Genomic DNA, 20,098 nt, shown 5'->3' with positions numbered 1-20,098 from the left:
CCCCCTGGTCTCCACCCACCACGCTTGCTCCCAGCACACTCAGCACCGGGTGGGCGGATCTCCATGCGCACCAGACTCAAGTCCAGGGCAGCCCCCCACACCATTCCCCCACCCTGAGGTCACACCCTCAGGCTCAGACACCCCGGGGCTGGGCTGGCGTTGCTCAGGCAGCTGGCTTTGCGCGCTGGACAGCTTCATCTGCCCGCCCAGGTGGCTCCACGGGGCGGGACCCTCGGCCAGGGAGGGCGGGGCGCATAGGGAGACTTAAAGAGCTCCCCAGGTCCCCACCCGCGCCTGACGGCAGCAGCTCCCACCATGGCAGAGACCAAGCTCCAGCTGTTTGTCAAGGTGCAGGGCAGACTGAGCTGCGGGGAGGGTGTCTGGGAGGAGGCACTCTTCTGGGCTTTGCTTTCTGGGGCAGGCTGTGGGGTGGGCCTCCCCAGTAATGTCTGAGCCCCTCCCTGTGGGTGGCTAAGGGGACTCGGGCAGCCCTACAGAGAGGCTGAGTAAAGGGGGACCCAGCGAGTCACCCAGAGAGGGGTCAGTGGCCCTGGTCCTTTTCCCAGCCTTGGCTCCTGGGCCCAGCCCAGTCTTCTGGAGGGGAGCCCCTTGGTGGGGAGGTACCAACCAGGCTGCCAGCGGTGGAGCTTAAAGTCGGTGTTCCAGGATGGGAGGTGCTGGGCCAGGCAGCCCCATCAGCTCTCAGGTCGGGGACTGGGGTGGGGGAGCTGATGTGCTGTTGGCCACAGTGCCCAGTCTCATGTGTGAATCACTTAGAAAACAGCTTGTGGGGCCCACCCCACCCCTGCAACCAGCTTTTGGGGACTGAACCCAGGGGCCTGGCCTGTGTCCAGGCTCTGGTAAGATTCCAGGGGCCAAGCCCGCCCCAGGCCTCAAGTCTCCCAGCAGCTCTGCGCCCCTCCCCACGTCCTGGGGACCAAGTCAAGGGCCCTCACTGGGCACTTGGAAGTCGCGCCAACCAAGCTGGAGACTTGGCGGCCCTCCAGTCCCACTGGCACTGGGAGGCGGGTCCCGCCCAGCCTGGTGGCAGGATGCCTGGGTCTGTTCCCAGCCCCGACCCCCCCTGCTCCACCCACCCAGGCGAGTGAGGACGGGGAGAGCGTGGGTCACTGCCCCTCCTGCCAGCGGCTCTTCATGGTCCTGCTCCTCAAGGGCGTACCCTTCACCCTCACTACGGTGGACACGCGCAGGTGAGGCCCCACCCTGTGGACCCCCGCCTGGCCTCGCACACTGGTGGGCCGGTCTCCTCCCACCCCGCTGCTGCCCGCAGGTCCCCGGACGTGCTGAAGGACTTCGCCCCCGGCTCGCAGCTGCCCATCCTGCTCTATGACAGCGACGCCAAGACAGACACGCTGCAGATCGAGGACTTTCTGGAGGAGACGCTGGGGCCACCCGAGTGAGAGCCCCGGCAGGATGGGAGGCGAAAAGAGTGGGGCCCAGGGAGGACGCGCGCAGGACAGAGCCCAGGAAGTCGCTGTGGGGTACTGTGGGGCCAGGATGGGGCTGCCTCTAGTCTAATGGAGTCTCTCACCCCCTCATCCCGCAGCTTCCCCAGCCTGGCGCCTCGTTACAGGGAGTCCAACACCGCCGGCAACGACGTTTTCCACAAGTTCTCCGCGTTCATCAAGAACCCGGTGCCCGGGCAGGACGAAGGTGAAGCAGGGTCGGGGGTTAGGTGCCCAGGCGGGAGGGCGCTCTGGGCCGGGTCCTCACCACGCCGCCTGCCCCTAGCCCTGTACCAGCAGCTGCTGCGCGCCCTCGCCAGGCTGGACAGCTACCTGCGCGCGCCCCTGGAGCACGAGCTGGCGCTGGAGCCGCAGCTGCGCGAGTCCCGCCGCCGCTTCCTGGACGGCGACCGGCTCACGCTGGCCGACTGCAGCCTCCTGCCCAAGCTGCACATCGTCGACGTGAGCGCGGAGGGAGGGCGGGCGGGCGGGCGAGCCCGGTGCGCTGGGGCACGGCAGGTCCTGACCGCGCCCCGCAATCCCGCCCGCAGACGGTGTGCGCGCACTTCCGCCAGGCGCCCATCCCCGCGGAGCTGCGCGGCGTCCGCCGCTACCTGGACAGCGCGCTGCAGGAGAAAGAGTTCAAATACACGTGTCCGCACAGCGCCGAGATCCTGGCGGCCTACCGGCCCGCCGTGCACCCCCGCTAGCGCCCCACCCCGCGTCTGTCGCCCAATAAAGGCATCTTTGTCGGGAGTGAGGGTGTCCTGACATCTGAGGGGCCAGAGGTCTCGTGATCACTTCCCATCCCCAAACCCCAAACTGAGCGTCCGCTCAGCCCGATAGCCCAGAACCACAGGGGCAGGAGAGCCGGGGGTCGGGCGGGTCCCGTCCCCCATGCCGAGAAGGCGCAGACTCCAGGCCTCCTGCAACTGGTGGCCTCAGGGATCTCCAGGACCGGATTGGGCTCCCAAACCAGTCAGGCCGGGGTGGGGCGGGGTGCCCCAGGTGGATGGGGGCTGGCACATTCCTCAATCCTGTCCTGGGGCAGGCGCTCCCCTCCCCGCAGGGCACTTCCACAGTGTCTCAGGGTCTGCATGGGAATTCTGTATGAATCCTCCTACCGGGCTCCGTGCCCTGCCTGGGTGCGGCCTGGGAGGGTGGGAACAAAGTTCTAAGCCTTGGGGAGCCCCCTGGCCCTGCCCGGCTGGGCCCCTCTCAGCTCCTGGGCTGGCAGGGCTGGAATAGCTGGACGGTCTGAGAGTGCTCACCTCTCTCCGGCCCAGCAAGGAAGTCTCCAGGGAGCTGAGAGGCTGCAGCATCTGTTCACATCCTGTGGCCCCACACCCAGAGCACAGGCCCTGATCCCTTCCCAGGCCAGTGCCAGGAGTCAGAGCCCTACCAGAGCCTCCAACCAAGGGAGCCGTTTATTTGACAGGGAAGGAATTCGAGGAGCTGCTTTAGTCCTAGCCCAGAACAGGCAGGTGGAGGTGGTGGCGGGGGGGGTCTCTGATGGGGGCCTCGAGACTGCCTCTCCCCTCACAGGCGGACTCCCCGCGGGGCCACACGTGTGCTGCACCTTCAGGTCTCATCAAAGTCCACGCCACCAGCTGGTTTCTTACTGGGAGGGAAGGGGGGTGTCACTATGGCACTATGGTGTGGAGAAAGGGGTGGGGTCCAGGGTTGGACCCTGGGGGCAGGAAGGGGCCGATGGGAGGGTACCTCTTGAACCCGGGGTTGATGAGCGACTCTCCTGGACACCGCCTCCTGACTCCAGGTCCAGGGCCACCTCTCTGGGGATCTGGGTCTGGGGAAAACAGGACGGCGGCGTCTCCTGAACCTGACAGCATCCCAGCCACAACCTTCTCGGAATAGATAGGCATTCTTTTTTTTCTTTTTTTTTTTTTGAGACGTTGTCTCGCTCTGTCGCCCAGGCTGGAGTGCAGTGGCGCGATCTCGGCTCACTGCAAGCTCCGCCTCCCGGGTTCACGCCATTCTCCTGCCTCAGCCTCTCCGAGTAGCTGGGACTACAGGCGCCCGCCACCACGCCCGGCTAATTTTTTGTATTTTTAGTAGAGAGGGGGTTTCACCGTGGTCTCGATCTCCCGACCTCGTGATCCGCCCGCCTCGGCCTCCCAAAGTGCTGGGATTACAAGCATGAGCCACCGCGCCCGGCCTAGATAGGCATTCTCTCTGGAGCATGAGGCTTGTTCTGGTGGGGGGGAACTGAGTTCCAGGTTAAAGAGCACAGCCCTACTTGAGTCACAGGCGGACATGCCTTACCTGGTAAGAAGAGCTGAGGCCCTGCAGGCCGGGGGCTCTTCCTCGGGCTGGCAGCTGTCTCTTCTGCAGCTGGGGAGGAAAGCCCATGGGAACCCCACTCAGTGTCAGGAGTGGGGGCAAGAGCAGGGGACCAGAGTGAAGCTATGAGGTGCCCACCCCCAATCCTACCTGCCAGTCGCCGCTCCAGGCTCCACACGCGTTTTGCCAGGCCCAGTGTCAGCGCCTGCAGCCTGGGGGCTGCCTCTGGGCCTGGTACCTTGGAGAGGTCAAAGGCCAGTGCCGAGGGCCCCCCTGAAAGCGTCAGGGATGCTCTGTCCTCCTGCAGGGTCAGAGCCACAGCTTGCTGTTCACAGGCTGCCCTGGGAGAGGAGAGGTGCTGAGAGCTGTGGCAGACCCTCCTCCTCCCCACCCACCCTTCCTCTGTGCTTGGGTCTCACCTGAACCGGGGGGTGATGTCCTCAGCCGCACTCAGGCCAAAACGGGCTTTCTAGAGAGCACAGGGGCTTGTCACCAGCTACCTGGAACCTGAGACCCACTGGGAGCACCCGAAACCTGCCCGACCCCAGAGCCACCTGGGACCCCTAGCCAATGTGAGGACTACAGCTACAGGGCGGGCAGAGGGTGTCAGAGCCTTCTGGGGAATCCCAGTTGTCGGTCACCCCATAGACGATCTGGACTGCAGGGAGGGGTGTGGCGGCTCCCAGACCCGCCCAGTTACCCACGAGGGCCGCCAGGCTGTCCGGCGTGAAGCAGGTGCTCCAAAGCTCCGCGGCGTCGGTCACGCTGGGGGACAAGGCCTGTCAGGCGGGGCCGCCCGCGGAGCTCCCCGCACCCCTACCTCCCCGCGGACCCCCCACTCACTAGAGGTTGAAGTCGCCGCGGTCCCCCTCCCCGCTTCCCTCCCCTTCGCAGTAGCACACGAAGCGGGGCGGCTCGGGGCCCGGCGGCAGCGTGCAGAGCGGCGGCGACAGCGGATCCATGGCGCCGGGCGAGCGGGAACCCGCTGGGGCGGGGCTTGGGCGCCGGGAAGGGCGGGACTGTGCGGGCTCAGGGCTCCTGCGCGGAACAACAGCTTCCGGAGCCGGGTGCAGGCCAGTCGCGGGCTTACGGAGCTTGCGCGGGGCGGAGTCTGGCTGGGGGGCGGGGTCTGTAGGTGGAGGCGGGGCTAGGGGCGGGGTTACGGGGGTTGGGGGGATTAGGGGCGGGGCCAAAGGTACAGCCCGGGCCCGGCGGACCAGGTACCCGCGCGGGCTTCTAGCGACTAGAGGCCGGGTTTAGTGCGCGGGGCGGGCCGGAGCAGGGCGTCCTGGGTCAGGGATCCAGAGGGCCTGCCCCCAGCGCTGGCCTCGCCGGGCGTGGGCTCCACGGCGCGATCCCGGGCTCTGGCCCTCGCGCCCGCGAACAGCCCCACTCGAACCTCGCCCCCTCCCGTCCCCGCCCCGGCTCCACGTCCAGCTGAGTCCGGGTTCCCTCCGTGACACTGCCAACACATCCTGGAGCCCCGCCCTCCCATCATCTTCACACACAAACGAGAAGCTTCCTAACCCTAATTGTAAGAAGTTATGGTTGGCCTGGCAAGGTGACTCACGCCTGTAACCCCAGCACTTCGGGAGGCCGAGGCGGCCAGATTGCCTGAGGTCAGGAGTTCGAGACCAGTCTGGCCCACATGGTGAAACCCCGTCTCTACTAAAAATACAAAAAAATTAGTCAGGTGTGGTGGCGCAGGTCTGTGAGGCAGCAGAATTGCTTGAACCAGGGAGGTGGAGGTTGCAGTGAGCCGAGATCGCGCCACTGCATTCCAGCCTGGGCGACAGAACGAGACTCCGTCTCAAACAAACAAAAAAAGAAGTTACAGTACAGAGCGATCTCCAGGGAAGAAGGCTTCTGCACTCTCTGTCCCGCGCATGGTATTCCTCCAGCTCCTCCTACGTGCCTGTTGTCCTAGGCCTGGATATCGATCAACAGACAAGGTCTCTGACTCCCTGGAGCTTCTAGGATCCAATAGGAGAGACACCTCACTCTCAGGCAGGGCCAAGCGCCAGGAGAAACTGCAGCGGGTGCTATGAGGGCAGGAGGAAGAGGATGGCTCCCACCAGGGACAGGGAGATCCCAGGCAGAGGCCTGGCCACATAAATAACAGTTCTGTTCAAGGCTTGGCAAGAAGGCCAGGTTGGCAGCATGGTGCTCTGGGGAGGGCCAGTGGGTCTGTAAGCTATGCTTCCATATTGGAGTGCTCCCACAGCAAGCCTGCCTCACCTCCTCCTGCTTCCCAGTTCACTCCCAGTCCTGGCTCCTGCCCCCTGGGCCTCTGCACATGCTGCTGTTTCTGCCTGGCACACCCTTTCCCCAGACTCACATGCTTCCTTTGGGTCATTACTCAAAAGCCACATTAGCGAGACCTTCCCTGGTGTTGTTCTGACATTTCAGCATGCTGCCCAGCTCTCACATCCTTCTCTCCTGTCATTTTCTTATTTTTCACACTTCTCACTGTAGAAAGTACACTTTGGCTTGCTTTATTCTGGCAGCTAGCCCCCTATTATAACCTCTTGGGTTTAGACCTTTCTGCACTCCCGTCCCCTTGGGCTGGACTTAATGACTTGCTTCTGGCAACTAGAATAGGACAAAATTGCTCTTGAATTGCTGGATGTGACATGAGGCAGCCCTAAGGGGATGCCCACGGCCAGCGAGGGAACTGGGAAGCTGACGCCCCAGCTGAGCCTTCCCATGAGACCACATCATTGGCCAGCAGCTTGACCACAGCCTCCTGAAACTTTGTGCCAGAGGCCCAGAGTCCTGCCCGGCTGACACTGGGAGATGATGCATGCCTGCTGGTTAAGCAGCTGCATTTGGGGTAACCTGTCACTCTGCAGTAAGTGACCACCAGTACACTTATTTACCCCAGGAGGTCCATGAGGGCAGGGATTTCTGTCTGTTTTACCTGCCAGTGTATCCATCTCTTCAGCACTTATACAATGCTTGGCACATACAGACACTGAATAAACACTGTGAATGAATGAATGGGGAGTGGTGGCTGTTGGAGGTTTAAGCAGGGGTGGATGGGAAGTGGCACGTCTGACTTATATGTGTGAAGTCCGTATTCCGTGCTGTGAGGAGAGAGGACGGGGGCTGCAGAGGAGAGGGGTGGACCATGGGCTCGGATTGGAGGTGGAGAGAGGAGGAGACAAAGAACAATCAAGGATGGCCCCGGCATTTGGGAAGAGTGGAACGGGGAGATTCATCCCCAAGATAACTGGGGTGAGGCAGATTTGGAGAGGACTAGGGGGCCTCTCCTTTGTCATGTGAACTCTGAGATGCTGGCTGTAGCAGGCCCCAGATATCAGGCCCTAATCCCTGGGACCTGTGAGTGCTATTGTGTATGGAAAAGGCTGGGCACTGCATTCCAGCCTGGGCAACAGAGTGAGATCCTGTCTCCCCTTTCCCCCCAAAAAAGGAAAGAAAAGGGGTGTTTGCAGATGTGCCCTTGAGATGGGGTGATTATCCTGGATTGCCCAGGGAGGCCCTCAGTGCCATCTCAAGGGCCTTTTAAAATTGAGGCAGAGGAAGCTTTGAGACAGAAAAGAAGGCAGCGTGGCATGGAGGGAGGAACTGGAGCGATGCAGCCCACAAGCCGAGGATTACAGGCTATCAGAGGCCAGTGTTGTGACCAAGCGAGTTATAGAGAAATGCCATACTTTGAGACAAATTAAAGAGTCCTGGCCGGGCGCGGTGGCTCACGCTTGTAATCCCAGCACTTTGGGAGGCCGAGGCGGGCGGATCACGAGGTCAGGAGATCGAGACCACGGTGAAACCCCGTCTCTACCAAAAATACAAAAAAAAATTAGCCGGGCGTGGTGGCAGGCGCCTGTAGTCCCAGCTACTCGGAGAGGCTGAGGCAGGAGAATGGCGTGAACCCGGGAGGCGGAGGTTGCAGTGAGCCGAGATCGCGCCACTGCACTCCAGCCTGGGCGACAGAGCAAGACTCCGTCTCAAAAAAAAAAAAAGAGTCCTTTATTAGCTGCGACTGAGAGGCAGCTAATGCTCAAAATTCTCTCGGCCCCGAGGAAGGGGCTAGTTTTGTTTTATACCGTGGTCTAAATAGGGGAGGGGGGATTTTAGTTGAAGCAATTTTTACAGAAGCAGAACTGGCAAAAAGTTAAAAAATTAATTGGTCACAAATGCAGTTACAAAAAATAAACAGTTCCAGGTGCAGGGGCTTAAACTAACACAAAGAGATAAATGCAGGGGTTTTTTGTGCCATCCACCGTGTGCGTCCCCAGGAGCTGCTGGTGCAGCTTGCCTCAACGTCTTATCAGTAGGTGCATTCCTGGACGTGCTTTGAGTCAGTTTACACTAGTTATGCCTCAAGGGAGGAAAGTAAAGGGGGCTGCAGGTGAAGAAACTAAAATGGAGTCTGTCCGGCTCTCTCTCTGCTAGGAGAGGGTCACTCAGGTGAAAACAAGGTAGGGTATCACACCAGAAGAGGACAGGCCCAGTGGCTCATGCCTGTAATCCCAGTGCTTTGGGAGGTCACAGTGGGAGGATTGCTTGAGGCCAGGAGTTCAAGGCCAGCCTGGGCAAGACAGCAAGACCCATCTCTAAAAAGAAAACATTAGCCAGGCATAGTGATGCATGCCTGTAGTCCCAACTACTTAGGAGGCTGAGGCAGGAGGACTGCTTGAGCCCAACAGTTCAAGGCTTCAGTGATCTGATTGCGCCATAGTACTCTGGCCTGGACATCAGAGCAAGACTCTGTCTCAACAACAACAAAAAAAGAAGACAAAGAAGCTAGAAGAGGCAAGGAAGGATTCTCCCCTAGAGCCCTTGGAGGGAGCACAGCCCGGCTGATACCTTGACCCTATTAAACTGATTTTGGACTCTGGCTTCAAGCTACAAGTTTGTGATAATTTGTGGCAGCCATAGGAACTGACACAAGACCAGAAACAAAGATTAGCTCCAAAACATGACAAGAAAACTGCAAAACCTTCGTTTAACTAGCCGCAGGCCAGGTCCATGTGAACCTCAGGTGTTTATTTTACGCTTTGGCTCACACCCTAGTGTCATGTTCTGTTTTGTGGCTCACATCGGGCAGCTTCAGCTACTGGCAGCTTTCCATTGGCTTCCACCACGCCCTTCTCTGCGATACTTTTTATTTTATTTTATTTTATTTTTTTTGAGATGGAGTTTCGCTCTTATTGCCCAGGCTGGAGTGCAATGGCGCGATCTCGGTTCACCACAACCTCTGCCTCCCGGGTTCAAGCAATTCTCCTACCTCAGCCTCCCGAGTAGCTGGGATTACAGGTGTGCACCACCACGCCCGGCTAATTTTGTATTTTTAGTAGAGATGGGGTTTCTCCATGTTGAGGCTGGTCTTGAACTCCTGACCTCAGGTGATCCGCCCACCTCGGCCTCCCAAAGTGCTGGGATTACAGACATGAGCCACCACACCAGGCCTTTTTTTTTTTTCTTCTTTTGAGACAGAGTTTCGCTCTTGTCGCCCAGGCTGGAGTGCAGTGGTGCGATCTCGGCTCACCGCAACCTCCACCTGCCAGGTTCAAGCGATTCTCCTGCCTCAGCCTCCCGAGTAGCTGGGACTACAGATGCCCGCCACCACACCTGGCTAATTTTTGTATTTTTTAGTAGAGACAGGGTTTCTCCATGTTGGTCAGGCTGGTCTCGAACTCCTGACCTCAGGTGATCCACCCGCCTCGGCCTCCCAAAGCGCTGGGATTACAGGCGTGAGCGACTGCACCCAGCCATGGGAGCAATTTTCTTTAATGCAGGACACATTGATACAGTGTATGAGATACAAGGTTAGCGGAGCTTTGCAAGCAGAAGCAGAGGGATTACAAAGTCCCCACCCACACACTTGAAGTCGGTGATGGAGGCAGAACAGGGGAGGGAAAGGGCTGACTTTTCCCAAGGCATACAGCCCCTGGAAGCTGGGCCGAAAAGAGGAGCAAAAGGTCCGGAGAACGAGCTCTAGGGGAGTGAGGGCCAGTCAAGGTTCGGGGGAGCAGAGGTCAAGAACCAAGGGAGGTATTTGAGCAAAAAGAACTTCAGAGACGGGAGTGAGTGCACCGAGTGGCACTGGGAGAAGGGCAGTCCAGGCAGGGGTGACCTGGCCAAAGGCCCTGAGATACGTGAGGGTCTGGCAGCAGGATGGAGGGAGGGGCGTGGATGGTGGGTCAGAGGAAAGCCTAAAAGAGAAGACCTCGTTGGCCACCATCAAGACTTAGACCTGAGGCCGGGCGTGGTGGTTCACGGCTGTAATCCCAGCACTTTGGGAGGCCGAGGGGGGCGGATCACCAGAGTTCAGAAGTTCAAGACCAACCTGGTCAACATGGTGAAACCCCGTCTCTACTAAATATACAAAAATTAGCCAGGCATGGTGGCGGGCGCCTGTAATCCCAGCTACTCAGGAGGCTGAAGCAGGAGAATCGCTTGAACCCGGGAAGCAGAGGTTGCAGTGAGCCAAGATCGCACCACTGTACTCCAGCCTGGGCAACAAGAGCAAAACTTCGTTCCAAAAAAAAAAAAAAAAAAAGACTTAGGCCTTTACTCTCAGTGCGATAGGACCCACTGTGGGGTGCCAAGCAGGGGGGCCTGATCTGACACATCTTGTGAATCCATCCCCTGAGCTTCTGGGTGGAGAACAGGCTGAGCATGGGAGGTGAGGGACTCGATGCATCCAGGGCCGAACTGCAAGGGATTGGGGGCTGATCACAACTGGACCCACAGCCACCCCCAGAGGTTGCCCCACCCTGGAAGGAAGGAAAGGGCATCCCTGAGGCTGTGGAGAGCAACCTGCATTTCCCGGCTTGGAATCTTCCTCGGAATGCAGGGGGGATGCAGAGCCACTGTGCTCTGCTGAGTGGTGGTGGCGCTTTTTTTTTTTTTTTTTTTGAGGCAGAATCTCGCTCTGTGGCCCAGGCTGGAGTGCAATGGCGCTATCTCGACTCACTGCAAGCTCTGCCTCCCGGGTTCACACCATTCTCCTGCCTCAGCCTCCCGAGTAGCTGGGACTGCAGGCACCTGCCACCACGCCCGGCTAATTTTTTGTATTTTTAGTAGAGACGGGGTTTCACTGTGTTAGCCAGGATGGTCTCGATCTCCTGACCTCATGATCTGCCCGCCTCAGCTTCCCAAAGTGCTGGGCCCGGCCCGAGTGGTGTTTTTTAATAAAAAAATTTGGGGGCTGGGCCCAGTGGCTCACGCCTGTAATCCCAGCACTTTGGGAGGCCAAGGCAGGTGGATCGCTTGAGGTCAGGAGTTTGAGACCAGTCTGGCCAACATGGGAAAACCCTGTCTCTACTAAAAATACAAAAATTAGCTGGGCATGGTGGCGATCACCTGTAATCCCAGCTACTTGGGAGGCTGAGGCAGAAGAATCACTTGAACCTGGCAGGTGGAGGTTGCAGTGAGCCGAGATCGCACCACTGCACTCCAGCTTGGGCGACAGAGCGAGACTCCATCTCAAAAAAACAAACAAAATTCTGACCAACTGAGAAGGAGAAATCAGAGCATACTGCACCCCATAGACCCATCACCCAGATTAAAAACTATCAAAATGTTGACAAATTTGAAACCAGTATTATTATTATTTTTATTATTATTTTGCTGAACTAGGTACATTACAGCTAGTAGGCTATTTTCCTTCCAATTCTTCAAGACTTGTCTGTAAAAGACAACACTGTCCTCCATAGACTCAAGGCAGGGCAGTTTTATGCGGCGCCTCCTGTCCTCCTCGCCCTCCACTCTCCATGGGCAGGCCCTGGGTCAGGGTTGGGGGCGCTTCGTTGGTCTCCGGAACAGCCAGGCCTCTGGAGCGGGGCCTGGAGCCAGGAGTCAGGGGCCGGGGAACTGCGGGACCCGGAGGGGCGCCTGGGGACGGAAGCCGCGGACACTGACTGGGGCAGCCGCTTGGGAGGACCCGGAAGGCCACGTCCCGCGGCGGTGTCCGCTGGAGCCTGGGGCGCGCGCCGCGTGGTGTCCGTGTCCCGCCCTCCCGGCGCCCCCAGTCTGGGGGTCTGGGTCTGTGCGGTGGTAGAAAAGTCCCAGAGCTGGGGCTGGGGCCCGTCCTGAGGAACCTCCCTGCCACGGAGCCGAGGCTGGGTCCGTCCCGGGCCAACGCCTGCCCAGACGGGCAACAGGGGGTGACCCGGCCCCTCCCCCAGGGCGCCCATGTACCTGGCTGCCCCCCCGCCACCCCTCCCTGCCCCCAAGAAACGCGCAGCGCCACAGGCATTCAGGGTGTTTATTGCGCTTGGGGCCAGGGTGTGGAGGGAGGGGGCTCTTTGGGGAGGGCTGGGCGCACGGAGCAGCTGACCCCTGCGGGCACTCAGGGGCTGGACCCCTCACTGCAAAACAAGGAGCAGGTGGGGGGCGTCCCCTGCCTCCGCCCCCTCCCGACGCGCAGCCCCGCGGTTCTCCAGGCTGCTGCGGCTCGGATCCGCCCGGGTGCCCCATCACCCCCGCTGACGACCCTAGCTGCCCCGAAGGTAGAGGGCCCCGCGGTGCAGCCCACCGAGCTGGGAGGGCCCATGGTCCGCGGCTCCACATGGCGTGGTCTACTCACCCGGGAGAGCGCGCCCGCACACTGGTCTGCAGAGAGATGGGGCCTGAGGCGCCACCCCGCGCCCCCTTCCCTGGGACGGAGGCCCCCGACCTGCCCCAAGGCGGTCTCCCCCTGGGAACACTGGCCTGGGCAACGCCTCGCCCTCCCCCGACCCGGGCACTTCTGTCCCGAATCTGAGATCAGTGGAGTGACTAGGGCCTGGCCCTCCCAGCAGGGCTGCGGGCACAGTCACCCGACCGACCTCGGCAGCAGGACGCCCTGGCTGGGGCTCAGGCCCACTTGGGGCGCCAGTAGCTGCATCTTCTGGGCGCCTTCGGGAAACAGCTCCGGGGCTCGAGCTGAAGGTGGGGAGGGCGGGTGAGCTAAAGGGAAGGGGCTGGAGGGGCGAAGAGAGGGAGAGGGGCAGGGAGGGGCCGGGACTCGCGGCCACAGACACCAGGAGCCAGGGGTTCTGCCTTCCACGTGCAGAACGCGCTGGTGCAGGCACAGGGGCGACATTCCAGACTCGAAGCCGGGTCTGCAGCCACTGGTTCCACAGGCCCCCTTTCCACGTCTCCAAGTACAGCAAGGTAAAGTGCTGGTAGTCGGAGAAGGCCACTCGGACGTCAGTCACGGCCATGGCTGGAGGAGCCAGAGCTGCTGACCCCAGGCCCAGGGCACCTCCCCACTCAGCGTGGCACCCCTCACGCCCCGGCCCCAGGTGCCAATCCAGCAGCCCGCACAGCCTCGAGGGCCCCTGCCCCACAGCCCTGCCCGCTGCCCTACCTTACCTGGGTTGCTGAACTGCCCATCTACAGCACCGTTGGTGAAGGTCGTGTCCATTTTCTGGCACCCGCCATCGGGCCTGGGGAGAAAGAGCCCCAGTCCCCTGAGTGGCCACCCCTGCCCAGTGCCCAGGCCCAGAGCCTACCTTGCTGTCTCTGAGCCCAGGGTCCCCTGTTCACCCTCACAATCCTTAGAGAACATGGGACTTTAAGATGACCTTAGAGGTGGGGACACTCCTGCTGGGGGTGGGGTGGGTATTAAGTACCTGTTCACAGGCCCACAGTCTAGAATGCAGGGTCTCCAGGTCCCCCTTCCAGACACAGACACACAGAAGACACACACATACACACATGCACACACACAGAGATACACAGACACAGACACAGACACAGATACACTGACACACACACAGACACACAAGACACACGCCGAGACAGACACACACGGACACTCAGATACAGATACACAGACACACAGACGCATACAGTGAGACACACACACACACTCAGAGGTACACAGCTACACAGAAGACACACATGCATACTCATGCACACACAGACACACACGCAGAAATAGACACATATACACAGAGACACAGCCACATACAGTGATACACACACAGACATGCAGACACTTTTCTCAACACCAGGCCTCAGGCAGTGCTTCCTCCAGGGCCTGGGTCCCTCTGGACTCCGTGTGGCTGCCATCTGGGGCTCTGCAGCACAGAGCCCTCGAGGACCCGTGGTCTGACCCCGATGTGCTGGGGACACCGTGGTCCCTCTGGACCTTCATCTGGCCTCATGCTGGCCCTCATCTGAGGCTGAGTCTGAGTCTGATGGGCTCGTGTGGTCACTTATGTGGGGTATCCAAACTTGAGGGCCAGGTCACCGTTCCCCAAGGGGGTCACTAAGACCACAGGCATCTTCACGGTGTCCTTGGAGTCCAGGAAGTCCCGGTCATCTGACACCACCCCGACCATGTACCAGGTGCCCTGGAACTGCAGGGCAAGTGCAGGGAAGGCTGGGAGGCTGCCCCTGTGCCCTGGGCCTGAGCCCACCACATTCTGCCCCGACACAGCTGCTTCCTGGCCAGGGCAGGGGCTGCTGTACACAGCTCGACCCCAATGCAGAACTGAGGGAGGGGGGCCTCAGTACATGAGCAACTGGTCCCCACCAGCCCAGCACCGGCCTATCTGCAGCTGGCACCCAGGGGGTATGGCTGGATGGGCGGGGCTGTGGCAAGGTCACAGGTCTATGTGGGGTGGGTGGGGGACAGTAAGGCGCAGGCAACTGCGACTTGTCCCAACTTTGGGCCCCGGGGAGTGATGGGGGATGCAACTGAAAAGGTAGGATGGAGGCTGCAGTCTTCCCCAGCCAACCCCTACTCCAGTCAGACGGAGCAGGTGTGGTGGGGGTTTCCCCTGCCCCTAGCCCTGCTGAGCCTGGATCAAAGAGGGTGTGGACAGGGACCCAGGGTGCAGCACCAAAGCTGGGAGGACTCATTGGAGAGGAGGAGGAAACAGGGCTGGGCGCACCTGGCAGGCATCAAAGTTGGCCTGGATGGGGACCTGGCCCTGGCCTGGGTACGCCCAGAGCAGGGCAAGGAGGGAACGGATCAGCAGAGCCCGAAGCACCGTGCAGCAAGGTGGCGTCTCCTCCGGACACGGGAGCAGGGCAGAGCTGAGGTGGCTCCTCTGTAGGCTTTATGCCCCTGAGGTGCCCCGGGGCAGCTGGCCTGGGACTGCACCCACTGTGATAGGCTTCTGATCAAGATGCACCCTGCAGCGCTCTGGCCTGGCTCCCTCCACCCAACCCCAGCCAGCCATTGCCTTTCCTTCAGGGTGGGGCCGGATGCCTGGCAGCTGAGGGTACTTCTCTGACGGGCCTCTGGGCTAGGGGGCCTGCAGCTCACCCATCCAGCCTCTTTGGCCTTCTGCAGCCCCTCTGGGATGTTGGATTCCCCCCGCTCCACCTTGAGCTCAGGCACAGCCCTAAGCCCCCTTCTCCAGGAAGGCCACCCAGAAGCTCACCCTCACCTCCGAGCCTCAAAATGCTTGGTGCTTCTGCAGGGCCTGCCTCAGGGGGGCCTGGTGGGCAGGTCACAGTGAGTCCTGCACATTGTGTACCTGAGAATGGCTGCCTGGGTGAGAATCTGGGAGGGAGCAGGGTTGGGTAGGGCACTGGCCGGGCATGGTGTGGCCGTGGTGCCAGGGCTCTGGCGAGTGGACAAGGCTGTGGTCTGGAGGCCCAGGTGAGAGGGCAGGGGGCGCTCAGGGAGCCAGAAGGGATATGGGGTAGCCTGTCCACGCCCACTCCGTCAGTCTGTCCTAATGGGGGGTGGAGACACTCTGGCATGTTTCAAACAAATGTTCCTTTTTGTCCCCTGAAGCCCTCGTCTTTGCCCAATCTCAGTGCGTTAATCCCACACCTCAAGATACCCAACAGGTCCAAAGCTCCTCTGGGGCCTCGAGCCTCAGGCCTTTCCTGCTGAGGGGGTGACAGGGTGGGGTTGGGGGTGCAGGGCACCTGCCTAAGGGATTAGATGAGTCACTGACCCTCTAGCTTAGCACCAGCCTGGTGGCAGTGGCAGCTGAGGGCGTATGGCTGGACGTGTGGGGCTGTGCGGCAGGGGCACACGACTGTGTGAGGTGGGTGGGAGACAGTGAGGGACACCCCCTCCTAGCTGTCTTGACTCAAGACTCCACTGGGAGCAAACACTAGAGGGCCTGTTCCTTTGTTGACGTCAGGCTGAGATTTTAGAGCAGGAGGTCCAGGTGGCCAGGGCCAGGCCCAGGACGGGTGACGACAGTGCAGATAGCCAGGAGCCAGCCTACTGACTTGCTTCCAGAGTTTATTCCGCAGAACTAGGATGAAGCCCGAGCAGGCAGGGGTGCTTTGGCGGGGAGCCGGGGCAGGGGCTCGGGGAAGGAACAGAGCAGAGACATCCAGAGCACGGGGGTCACCTGGCCGGGATCCCAGCTTCAGCCCTGGGGAGTCCTGAGGGGTGTGACCGAAAGGCTAGGATGGAGGACTGCAGTCTTCCCCAGCCCACCTCCACTCCAGTTGATGGAGCAGGTGCGGGCTAGGGGGACTTTTCTCTGCCCCCAGCCCCGCTGAGCCCCGCTGAGAGGCTGAGAGAGCAAGATCCATCACTGGGGCTCGGATCCCCGCTGCCCCAGGGTCTACAGACTCCACCCCTCCCAGCCTCAAGGTCCACAGACTTCACCCTTCCCAGTCCCAGGGTCCACAGGCTCCAGCTCCAGCCTAGGCCTCCCTTCTGGGGGTGGAGGGTGAATCTGCCCGGAGCCTGCCCACCGAGCTCTCCCACGGCATCCATGCAGCATCCTTGGCCCTCCCCTTCCATCCCCTGTCCCCTTCCATCCTGTCTCCCCCATCCTGGTTTCCTCCTACCCCAGGAGCCAGACGCCCTCGCTGCCATGTGGCCCCTGTGGTATAGCCCCTTGGCCTTGTCTGCCTGGGGCCTCGCACCTGCACCCCCCAACCGTGAGCCTTCAGGAGTCAGCCCTATTCCAGCCGCTGGGACAGGTTTTCCTTCCGAGCCTCACACCTGTGCACCCATCAATGTGGGCAGCCCCTGTGTCTCCCGCCCGGCCCTGGACGGCAGCCATCGGGAAGGATAGGTCTGCAGCACCAGGCTGTCCTGGGGCCCCGATCCATCGCAGAGTGGGTTGGGTGGATGTGTGTTGAATGAATGAATGAATGAATGAATGGAGGGGCTCACCTATTGTTCCATCATGCACTTATCTGCCAAGAAAGAAGCCGAGGGCTGTCGTCAGAACCCCAGACTTAGGCCAATTTTCCCACTGGGCTTCCTGTTCCTCCCCTAATGCAGAGCTCGTCTTGAATGAGCCCCCAAACTGCACAGACCCCCCATCACCTTCCACCTCTCCCCGGCCCCTCGAAACAAAGAGAGGGCCTTTCTTCACCTCTGCCAAGAGCAGGCTGTCCACCCCTAGGAGGCTGTGCCTGAGCCCAGTATGGTTGGTTCCCCTGTATCCTCCATGGGCACCCTCTACCCTATGCCCCCCACCAGTCTGAAGCCCCACATCCTGGGAGCTGCTGGGGCCTGGCACAGAGTGGGCGCCTGGTCTCCATGTCCCCCATGGAGGGGGCTCCTCATGAAGGGGCTGCAGGAGGGAGGTTCTGACTCAAACACTCACCCGCTCTGTCCCTGGCCCAGGCCTCAAGCAGGGCGGGGCCGCCTCCTCCCCTCTGCCTCCCCCAGTCAGAAGACTGCCTGCCTGCCGCTAATCTGACCTTGATCCTCTCCCCATCAGATTAGGACCCCTCACCGGTTTGGGGCAGGAAGACAATGGTATCCTCTGTGAAGCCCTGGGCCTTGCAGAAGGTGGTGAATTTCTCCTTTAACTCAGCCCTGGGGGTCTGGGTTCGGCCTGGGACAGGGTGGAGACGGAGCTGGCCTCAGCAGGGGGACGGTGTGTACCCTGCCCTGGGTCTTGGGGAGCCCCCTCTGGTCAGGCCTGCATGCGGGCGGCGTCCGTGGGGCACCTACTGTAGAGGGTGGCCATGCGGAAGTCCTCGCCGGGGCCTTTGCTGCCCTGGCTGTACAGCAGGGCGTACTGGTCGTAGTCGGTCTCCACCACTGACACAGAGTAGGTGCTGCCCCAGTCTGGGAACCCAAGAGACGACCCTGTTGGGGACTCAGCCCCCCAAACCTCACCTCTGCTCCAGGGAAGGGGTGCACCTGTGGGCTGTGGGGGCACCTGTGGGCTGTGGGGGCACTCAGGTCCTCGGCTGGCCTGGGATGCTCCCCCACCCGGCTGCTCTCCAGCTAGTGCCCTGCTCCCGCCTGCACAGCCTGTGAACCCTGTCCCCAAATCAGCATCTGGGGCAGCCAGGCTCAGAAAACCAGGATTCCTGGTGCAGCCTCAGAGGTCGCTGCCAGAACCGGAAGTGAAGAGGTTTCCCTGTGGGAGCCATTCCCCAGGTGGGAGTGAGGAAGCCCCTGGGTGCTGGGGAGGAGAACTGGGAGGAGGCATGTGGAGGGGCCTTGGGGGGCTGCTTATGTGGGGAAAACTCCAGAGGGCAGGGAAGGGGCCTGGCAAGACACTGGTGGGCTCCAGAGAGGATCCAACCCCCTGGAGGAAGGGTCTCTCTGTCCCTAACATTTGTGCATGGGCAGTCTCGCCCAGGCCTGGCCTTGGCCTCTGACGCTGGTGGGGCAGCCATCACCCCCCACCCCATGGATCTCCGCGGCAGGGGGCTGGCCCAGAGTCGTCCCGGCAAGTGACGCCCCCAGGCTGGGCCCAGGGGGCTGGTGGAGGCCCCACTCACGGGGACTCCGGTAGCTGTAGGAGCCGAGGGACCCCGCGGGCTGCAGCAGCATGGTTCGGGTCTCACACTGGTTTTTCCTGCAGGTGGGTGACCTCGGGGTCAGAGGTTAGGCCCGAGGGTGTTCCTGGACCTCTCCGCCCCAGAAGCCCACCTGCCCACCTGAGGAAGGTGGAGGTCAGGTTGAGGCCACCATCCGCGGCAGGGGCCACCACCGACTTGCACATGGACAACGCCGCCTTCTTCTCCCGGAGCCAGCTCGAGTTGGAGGCGAGGCCCGCGCTGAACCAGCGCCCCAGGAACTGCGGCGAGAGACCCCCACCCGCGTCGGCCAGGACCCTCCGGACCCACTGGCGCCTACCCGCGGGGTCGCCTCTGCCTCTTCTCCTCCGGTCTCCAACCCGGCCCCCGCCCCCACGCCCAATCCCCCGAGCAGCCACGCCCCTGACGCCCCTGACGCCCCTCCGCAGGAGCTGACCCCCGCCCCTCACGTCCCCGCCCCAAGAGCTGACCACGCCCCTCACGCCCCCGCCCCAGGAGCTGGCCCCGCCCTTCACGTCCACAACCCGGGAGCTGACCTCCTCCCTCACGCCCGACGCCCCTCCCCAGGAGCTGACCACGCCCCTCACGTCCCCTCCCCAGGAGATGGCCCCGCCCCTCACGTCCCATTCCCAGGAGATGACCCCTCCTCACTTCCCCCTCCTCCGGAGATGGCCCCGCCCCTCACGCCTCAGCCCCAGGAGCTGGCCACGCCCCCGACGCCCAGCACCCCGTCTGGCCACGCCCCTCCCGAGGACACTCCCTCACCCTCGCACACCGCCCGCCAGCCATCTTCCGCCCCTCCGCCCCCGGGTCCCGATTCTGTGCCCTGGCTGAGCGCCTGGCCCATACAGCGGGAGGCAGAGGACGTCGCATTCCTGGCGGGGGTCGGGGCGGGTCTTCGGCTCAGCTCTGCGGACCTCCGGGGGTCTCCTCGACGCTGGGGAGGGGCGCGCGGCGCGGGGACCCGCGCTCCGGCGCGTCCCCGAGCAGCTCCCGAGCGAGAGCGCGCGTCGCTGGCTGGCTGCGCGGTGCGCGTCCTCCCAACCCCCAACCGCGCACGGAGTGTTTGGCGCCATCCCTGCGCCCCACCCGCCCGTGTCCTGGCACCCAGGTGTGGAACGTGCGCTCGTGTGTCCTCTGGGGGTCGCGTGCCCGTAGGGGTGGCCGTGTTTGGATGGCGTGGTCGCGTGTGTGGCCCGGTGTCTGCGTGGCCCATCAGGGGAGACGGGACGCGGTGCCCAGGGAGGGCTCGCGGTCAGCCTCCTCGGGCAGCTACCCAGCCTCCTTCCTGCGCGCCCGCTCAGTCCCTGGCCGGCACTGCCCGGCACTGCGGGACTTCGCTCCGTCCTCCCGGGGAGAAGACCCAGCCGGAAAGTGCCCTTCCCCTGACACGGCCCTGTAGCCTTTGGGGATGACGCAGGAAAGCCCCTCACCTTGTCCTGCTGGAAGTTGGGCTGCACGGAGACCTGGGCCTCGGGTGCTGCCTGCAGGCCGCCCAGCACCCCCAGCAGGGCCAGTCCTATCCACAGCGTGTGATGAGTAGCCATTCTCCTGCAGCAGAGCAGGTGTCCGGGGCCTGGTGCCAGTGGTGTGGGAGAGCGAGGGAGGTGTGCGGGAGGTGTGCGGGAGGAGCGGAGGGCACTGAGGAGACCCCT

The 20,098-nt window shown here is 61.9% G+C and overlaps 4 protein-coding genes across 7 annotated transcripts; 1 reads left to right on the top strand and 3 right to left on the bottom strand.

The window, feature by feature from the left end:
• On the top strand, positions 1-2,249 carry CLIC3 (chloride intracellular channel 3). The gene is made up of 6 exons (XM_032165720.2): positions 1-348; positions 1,102-1,211; positions 1,292-1,417; positions 1,568-1,674; positions 1,753-1,928; positions 2,018-2,249. Exons 1-6 carry the CDS (start codon positions 316-318, stop codon positions 2,174-2,176), a joined length of 711 nt encoding a protein of 236 aa, XP_032021611.1. The 5' UTR covers positions 1-315; the 3' UTR covers positions 2,177-2,249.
• Positions 2,046-4,826, bottom strand: PAXX (PAXX non-homologous end joining factor). 4 transcript variants are annotated; one of them, XM_058445875.1, is made up of 8 exons: positions 4,611-4,826; positions 4,472-4,532; positions 4,187-4,236; positions 3,918-4,108; positions 3,750-3,818; positions 3,189-3,273; positions 2,738-3,083; positions 2,046-2,092 (listed from the first exon to the last, which is right to left on the bottom strand). In XM_058445875.1, exons 1-7 carry the CDS (start codon positions 4,727-4,729, stop codon positions 2,933-2,935), a joined length of 726 nt encoding a protein of 241 aa, XP_058301858.1. In that variant the 5' UTR covers positions 4,730-4,826; the 3' UTR covers positions 2,046-2,092; positions 2,738-2,932. The 4 variants fall into 4 exon arrangements, with proteins under 4 accessions (XP_058301858.1, XP_058301857.1, XP_032021613.1 ...); XM_058445874.1 differs by lacking the exon at positions 2,046-2,092 and adding an exon at positions 2,172-2,618; XM_032165722.2 differs by lacking the exon at positions 2,046-2,092 and adding an exon at positions 2,172-2,618 and having other exon boundaries at positions 2,738-3,087; positions 4,611-4,825.
• A 7,860-nt stretch (positions 4,827-12,686) lies between these two features.
• On the bottom strand, positions 12,687-14,867 carry LCNL1 (lipocalin like 1). Its single transcript, XM_032165718.2, is given in 5 exon segments — positions 12,687-12,723; positions 12,725-12,841; positions 12,843-12,945; positions 13,095-13,168; positions 13,947-14,867. Coding segments are annotated over 5 exon segments (453 nt in total). The 5' UTR covers positions 14,069-14,867.
• A 1,055-nt stretch (positions 14,868-15,922) lies between these two features.
• Positions 15,923-20,098, bottom strand: PTGDS (prostaglandin D2 synthase). Its single transcript, XM_032165717.2, has 7 exons — positions 19,877-20,098; positions 18,564-18,703; positions 18,405-18,481; positions 17,623-17,739; positions 17,402-17,503; positions 16,831-16,853; positions 15,923-16,085 (listed from the first exon to the last, which is right to left on the bottom strand). Exons 1-6 carry the CDS (start codon positions 19,988-19,990, stop codon positions 16,831-16,833), a joined length of 573 nt encoding a protein of 190 aa, XP_032021608.1. The 5' UTR covers positions 19,991-20,098; the 3' UTR covers positions 15,923-16,085.

The sequence above is a fragment of the Hylobates moloch genome, unplaced genomic scaffold (genome assembly GCF_009828535.3).
Source record: "Hylobates moloch isolate HMO894 unplaced genomic scaffold, HMol_V3 SCAFFOLD_10, whole genome shotgun sequence".
In the NCBI taxonomy this organism is placed as follows: Eukaryota; Metazoa; Chordata; class Mammalia; order Primates; family Hylobatidae; genus Hylobates; species Hylobates moloch.
This window is presented reverse-complemented; position numbering and strand designations above follow the sequence as displayed.